Raw genomic sequence first — 7846 nt, forward strand, 5'->3', positions numbered from 1 at the left:
AAGGAAGGAAGGAAGGAAGGAAGGAAGGAAGGAAGGAAGGAAGGAAGAGGAAAGGAAAAAGGGAAAGGGAAAGGGGAGGGGAAAGTAGATGGAGAGATGAATCTAGAATGACCTGTTCTTGATGAAGTCATACTGACTCTTCTCTTTCTACATGTTCACAACCCCCTTCTTTAATAATGTATTCTAAACTTTTTCCAAGAATCAAAGCCAAGTTCACTTATCCAGTCCTGGTGACTTAAATCTTGGGGAGCTCTTTGCTATATTAATACCCTGGGAAGGCAACAGATTTTTGTTACTGATTTGAAGTAGGCATATTACTCCCTAGCATGGAGTCTCCGATGATCTCTACTCATTTTGTCTTCTTTTAATGAAGGAATTCATAACATTTTTTTGTCTCATGAACCCCTTTGGCAAATTGGTGAAGCCTTTGGACCCCTTCTCAGGATAACAACATTTTTAAATGCATAAAATCATATATATATATATATATAATTACAAAGGAATCCAATTATGTTGAAATACAACTATCAAAATGTTTTTTAAAACAAGTTTACAGGCTCCCAGATTAAAAATTCCTGGAAAAAAATCCCTGGTGTAAAATTTGGAGTTATTCAATCAAAGTGACTAAAATGTTCATGCCTTTTGACCTAGAGATACCATTTCTATGCATATACCTCAAGAAGGACATTGATAAAAAGAAAGTTCCCATATAATATTAATTGTAGCCATTTTGTGGTAGAAAGGAACTGGAAACAAAGTAGATGTTCATCAACTGGAGAACGGCTAAATGTACTGTGGTACATAAATGTAATGGAATATTACTATTCTATAAGAAACAATGACATGAATACAAAAAAGCATAGAAAGACTTAGATGAACCAATGCAGAATGAGGGAAGCAGACAGGGAAACAATATACACAAAGACTATTGCAATGTAAATGGAAAAGGACAACAACCACAAAATAATTAAAATTATAAAAATAAGAACTAACACTTATCTAACACTTTAACATTTGCAAATCACTTTACATGTTATCAGATTTGATCCTCACAGCAATCTTAAGAGGTAGGTACTATTATTTTTCCCCCAGCAGCAGCTGGTAGCACATTGGACAGAACCCTGGGCCTGGAGTCAGGAAGACAGGAGTTCAAATCCAGCCTCAGACACTGACTGTGTGACCAAGCAAACCACTTAATTTTTATTTACCTCAATTTCCTCAACTATAAAATGAGGATAATTATAATAGCATCTACCTTCACAAGGTTATTGTGAGGATGAAATGAAATATTTGTAAAAAGCACTTAACACACTGCTTGGCACATAAGTAGCCACTATATAAATGCTTATTCCCTTCCCATTTTATATATGGGGAAACTGAGGCAAAGGGAGATTAAATGACTTAACTTGATATAGCTTCTAAATTTCTGAGACAGGATTTAAACTCAGGTCTTCCTTACTCCAAATGTTGTGCCCTATCCACTAAAAGACTAGCTCTCAAAAAAAAAAAAGATATGAGAAAACATCTTACCTCCATCCTTTTGCAGAGATGGGATCTCCACAGTGTGAAATTACACATACTTTCATATTTTTGCTATGTATTGATTGGTTCTGCTGAATTTTTTTCTTTCTCTTTTTTTCTTAATTTTTTTATGGGATGGTTTTCTGGGAGGAAGGGGGAAATCCTAGAAGAAATGTCAAAACAAATGATATCACCTCTTCTTTGGTGCCACTATTGTATATAAAATTACATCCTCCTTGGTTCACCAGTAGCTGCTTCTTCTTCAGAGAGTCCAGGTCTACCCTCAATGCAGAAAGCTGCCTACCTGTTACTTAGGCCCAAGTATTCAGTGTTCCCTCTTGTTCCCTCCCTCTCTTGTCACATTCCCTCACCTTCCAACCTATTGAAAGGTGAGGATTTCCCTCTGCCTCATCATACCCCTTTTCACTTTGCTTCTACCTTGAAGTCCTTCTTCCATTTCTTAACACTTTCCCTCTGAGATTATCCCCAATTTATCCTGTCTATATCTTGTTGGTAGTTGTTGACTTTTTGTCTCTCCCATTAGACCATGAACTCTTAGAGAGCAAGGACTGGTTTTTTACTTTCTTTTTATCAGCACACTAAGTACAGTGCCTGGTACATAGTGGGATTTCATAAATGCTCTTAACTTGACTGGAAGTGTTTCTCTAACTCTCTTATGAACTCTTAGGAGGAAGACAAACCTGCCCTTCATGTGCAAATAACACTTACCTCAGCCCTGGTAGAAAGATAAATATGGTGCCCTCTATCCAGGTCACCATAGAAAGCAAGATCCTTAGGGTTCTGTCATTCCTCTTGGTAGTTCTTTGGCAAGCTCCCTGTTTGAAAGCCTCATCATGGAGGTAGCTTTGGGCAGATGGTACTTTAGACCCTGTTTTTGACTCACAGCCTGTTCATTCAGCTTCCCACAGCAGTGAATTGCATAAATGTCTTATATCTCTTCAACTTATTAGTCTACCTTTATCCAGGACCAAATCTCCCATTAAATTTAGTAACCCATTGCAAAAGAACTGTATTTTTGGAGTTTCTTCATAGCTCCTGAATTCTCTGTTCTGTAGGTATTAGCAGTGCGGTACCCAGAAAATAAGGCAACCAAATGGAAAGAGAAGTCACAGGCTTGGATAATCCAAAAATTAAACCATTAGACCCCATGCAATCAATCATTTACTACATTTTGAGTCTTAATGAAGATCAAAGCATATAATTTTTACTCTATTTTTTGTGGGACTTTTTTCTTGGTCTCTGTTTTCTTTCACAACCTGACATGACATTTCACAACATGGAAATATATTTTGCATAATTGCTCATGTATAACCTATATCAAATTGCTTACCTTCTTATGGAGGGAGGGAGGAAGGGAGAGAATTTGGAACTCAGATTTCTTTTAAAATAGTTTTAAATTTTTTTACATGTAATTGAGAAAAACAAAATATTATTCAAAAACTAAAAGTTCGGTTAAGTAAAAACAATATGCCATTTTGAAGGAAGGATGGATCATTACAATCTTGAATATGTAAAATCTACTTCAGTCTACAAGTCAGCCTTTTGCATTTGATTTTGATGGTGTTTCTCTCGACCTTGAACCCTAGAGCTAGTGCACTGGGGGGGGGGGGAAATCTATTTTTGGTTCTTCAATTACAGCATGATTTCATTGATGAGGTCATGTCCTTCATTATTATATGGTATATATTATTCATTCATGTTGCTCCATCTTCTGAAATTTTTGACCATGTATTTCCATAAATATTCTGTGGCGGATACGCTCATCACCCTGAAGGCTTTCTTTTAAAATGCTTTCTGGATATAAGGGCAAGACCAGATCTATTGATTCCTTGTTCTTAATACATGACCAGCCTACTTCCCTTTTCAGTTTTAAATGCCACTGATGCCTTTTATATCACTTCTTAGACACAAATCATCATTGGTTAAAAAACAACACTTCAGTCTGCTTAAAGAATATCTTTCATTGCCATTAGAAGATGCATGTCTACATACATACACACATATACACACATAGCTAGGCAATTCAGTGGACAGTGTTGGGTATGAGGTTAGGAAGACCTGAGTTCAAATCCAACCTCAGATTCTTGCTAGCTATGTGACCTTGGGCAAATTGCTTAATCTACTTGCCTCAGTTTCCCTTGTCTGTAAAATAGGGACAATAATAGCATCTACCTTCCAGGGTTGCTATGAGGACCGAATGAGATAATAATTGTAAAATGCTTAGCATAGTGTCTGGCACATAGTAAGCAGTATATAAATATTATTATTTACATATATGTACAATATACACATATGTATATGTACATGTTGTTGTTCGGTCATCAGTCTTGTCCAACTCTGTGTAACCCCATGGATTTTTGTCCATGAGGTATTTTGGGGAAAGATACTGGAGTGGTTTGCTATTTTCTTTTCCAGTATGTCCCCATTTTATAGATGAGAAACTGAGGCAAATAGGGGTTAAGTGACTTGGCCAAGGCTACACAGCCAGTAAGTGTCTGAGGTCAGATTTGAATACATATCTTCCTGACTTCAGGCCCACTGCTGTATCCACTATACCACATAGCTGTCCCAATACACACACACGTATATTAGATATGTAGATGTATTTGTATTTGTGTATATATATATGTATGTGTATACACACACACATACACATGTATCTGTTTGTTCCAGAGCTCTGTGTGCATCATGGGTGAATTCAGCAAAACAAAATATACTGTGTTTTCAATCCTACACTTTAATATATATAGATATAGATATATAGATATAGATATAGGAAAACCCGCAGAAGCAACTAGCTAGTGCCAGCCTGAATAGCCCTCAGCCTCACTTGCTCATTATTTCTGGACTTTTGTGAGTCTCTTCTCAGCATGATATCTTCATGTTTCATTTCATTAAGTAGTTATGCCTATTTATTGGTTGTCTTCTTCCTGAGGGCAGCCTTTTCATTAGAAACTTTCTTTGCCCTTGACCCCTAGGGAATAGTTCCTCTGTCCATTATGAGAACTCAAGTCTTGCAATACAGATGAGATATGTAGCCAATTTGGGGCTACTCATGCTTTTTCTAAATGGGAATAGAACCACTTTAAAGAGGAAAGGGATTATATTACCAGTAGGTTTCCATCAGACCATCTCTAAGAAGATTTTGTGATCTTATTATATGTTCAAGGAGAAATCATTCTGAGAGTAGGTCTTAATGGATACAGACCCATAGTCCCTGCAGTATCAATGTAAGTGATACTCCAGGCCACAGCTATCGTTAATGAGTTCTCTGTATTGGTGGCAGGGCTGAAATACCCTCTTTGTCTGTTTTTGCTACATTGTGTTGTCCAGGTTTATTGATAGTCCTTAACTCTTCCTCTACCTCACCACCACTTTCTCTGAATATAATCTCCCCTCCAATGAGCAGGAATTATTACCAAACACAGGTATTTGCCTATGATTTCCCACCTCTAAATTCCGCTTGCAGATTTCTCACTGAATGAATTATTGAGGCAAATAATAGAAATACATTAAAGACATATTAAAGACTATGTTGGTTTTTTAAAGCTTTTGCTTAGATTGTCCTCCTTTTTAAAAGAAATACTGTCCCTTGAATTCATTTAGAATTCCTTGTAGTTGCAATTAATTTTGGGGGAGAGAGGGAAAGGGAGGGAGGAAAATCCAGCATACGTAAAATGATTTTGGAAAAGGCTAAGCCATGTCCAAATGTAAAATATGAGAGTGAGTGAGTTTCCTAATTCGGAGAAGCATTTTTCTGATTTTAGCTCGAGTTTAGTCACTTTCCACCAAAACATTCTGAAGAGGATAGAGGGAGAATTGTTGGAATATCTCCCTAAGAGAAGAAGGTCGTTTGAGCTGATGGTGGCAGAATTAATCACATGCTAAGCAAGGAATCATTTCATCCTTTTAGGGAAAGAGTATGGCAAAGCAGATGCAAGATGGCTTCATTCAGATCCCACCATTGTATCCCTGGAGATGCTGACTGTTGCTCTGGATGGATTGCTAGCCTTATTCCTCATTTATGCCATATTAGAAGAGAAGTACTATCGGTAAGTGCTGGTAGTCAGTCCTTATCAAAATCAAGTATCTGATAATGAAATCCGGGTGAGCTGGCTACAATAAGTAGCTAGAAGGAAAATAGCACACGAAAGAAAACTGTGCAATCTTAGTTACGTGACTCTGTGGCCATCAGGATAATTTCAAGCTGTTCAAAATCAAGACTGAGAGAAATGTGATCCCAGGTGGCAATCTAATTGTGGGCTTTGGGGATTATACACAAGAGAGCAGGAGGCTGCATCATTTTCCAGCCGAGATTTTAAAGCAAATAGGAGACATTTCTGCTGAGTCTTGTCCAATGTCTGCAGCACAACCGCATTCTGCCTGGCACAAAAGTAAATTATGCATATGCCATTCATTCTAAGTTTGATGTGCAATGTAAAACAAGCAATGATTCCTAAAAACATTGGATGGTTTTTTGGTTTTAGGTTTGGAGGGGGGGTTGTATTACTTTTCTTTTAGCTAACCTAGAATGTTGTCTTTGAGGAGTTGATGGATACATTATTAATAACAGTCACAAACAAAAATCTGAGTATACATTGTACTATGGTAAAGAGCAGAGAGAATTTTATTTGCATGTTTAATTTTCCTTTATTCTCCTCTTATTCCTCCCCAAGACAAAGTAGATCAGAGCTCATCAAGCACTGCCTTGTGGATGGCTCTCAAGACTGGTGCTAAATGAATAACAATGTGATCATTTGTTTCGTATACTTTAATAAACCTTAAGAGCTTAAAATTTCACTGAGACTTAGAATGTCCCTTATATTAGAATTCTGTACAGGGCCTTGCATATAGGCATTTAATAAATGCTTATTTCACTTGTCATGTTAGCTAAATTTGGTTTGGTTCTACCCCAATTCTTACTTAAGAATTAAAATATTAAATTTGTTCATCCAGTGAACAGATTGGTGGCAATAAATGGGTACCAAAGCGTTTGCCCCAGGTCCCATGTTCCTCAGCTCTAGATCTTTTTCTTTTCTTCCTTTCATTGTTAGTTCTTTTCTTCCATCCTTCCTTCTATCCTTCTTTTCCTTCCATCCTTCCTTCTTTCTTTCCTCTCATTCATTCAGTCATTTAGATATTTGTCCAACTAGAATTAATAGGCAATCATCTCTCTTCTCGATCAGTTGTGTTCTTGCCATCTACCTAAGGGCAGGCCTGGCTGCCTTTCTCAAAATGTGCTCTCTAGAAATGATGAAAGTCATCAATAATGAGATATGCTTTGCCCTTGCTTCCAGTACACAAAAGGATCAGTCTTGATAGTCATTTTGTTTTGTTTGTAATGAGAAACTTTGATTGGATGGTTATTGGTGAAGAAGAAAACTCTCATGACAGAGGTGGAATGGTGCTCCAAGGTACCTCTCATTCCTTTCTCCTGTCTCTTCAACAGGCATTTCATTCAGATTACCCTGTGTGTATGTGAACTGTATGGCGGGTGGATGACCTTCTGTCCAGATTGGCTTATTGGAAGCCCCAACCTTAACACCAGCAATTGGCTTTATCTTTGGGTCTACCTCGTGTTTTTTAATGGCGTGTGGGTATTGATTCCAGGACTACTACTGTGGCAGTCGTGGATAGGACTCAAGAAAATGCACCAGAAGGAAATGAAGCCAGGAAAAAAGTTCAGATGAATTTTCAAAATCACAACTGTATTATTTGTTTACAAGTCATTGGGGTTTTTAGCCTACTGTTATATGGCAAAGATGTAATAAGCAATCTTTTCAAGTTATTTTTCTTCCAGTTGTATTTTCTAAACTGATTTGTTTTCCTTAACAGTAAAATGCAGAAGAATCAGGGGTTCAGGATTTTTTTAATTAAATATAGGGATAACTTGTGCCACTAATGAAGTTCATAAAATAATTGTTCAGTTGCACTACATTAATAAACGTTATGATTTGTTATAGAGTTTTGTATACTGTATTGTTTTAATCCCTTGATTGAAAGGTTAAAAAAAAGCTAAACAAAGCTTCATTATCTTCCTATGAATTCTTTAAGTGGGCAACATAGTAAACATCAAAAGTGAATCCAATTTTTTATTTTGTTTTTATACTTTCTGGCTTGTTGGCATCTGAGAGAAAGTTGGTGGTAACAGGCCTCTAAGTCCTAGGTCAGAAGAGGGGACTGCAGACCTGGCCCATGATCATGTTGATACATCAGCTTGGAATATAAGGATAGAGTATATGAAGCTATCATTTTAAAAAGAAAGGAAGATGGGGCAGCCAGCTAGCATAGTGAATAGAGTACT

General features: G+C 37.1%; 1 protein-coding gene across 1 annotated transcript in view; it reads left to right on the forward strand.

Moving 5' to 3' along the window:
• EBPL (EBP like) overlaps positions 1 to 7506 on the forward strand; it is a 48767-nt gene extending 41261 nt beyond the window's left edge. The window contains exons 3-4 of the mRNA XM_069063622.1: positions 5456 to 5594; positions 6992 to 7506. Coding sequence (XP_068919723.1) covers positions 5456 to 5594; positions 6992 to 7232 — 380 coding nt within the window. The 3' untranslated portion in view covers positions 7233 to 7506. The remainder of the gene's footprint in view (positions 1 to 5455; positions 5595 to 6991) is intronic.
• Positions 7507 to 7846: the final 340 nt, after the last annotated feature.

This window comes from Petaurus breviceps, unplaced genomic scaffold (assembly GCF_028583685.1).
Source record: "Petaurus breviceps papuanus isolate PSGF00001 unplaced genomic scaffold, PetGlider_PUasm1.0 90594, whole genome shotgun sequence".
Classification (NCBI taxonomy): Eukaryota; Metazoa; Chordata; class Mammalia; order Diprotodontia; family Petauridae; genus Petaurus; species Petaurus breviceps.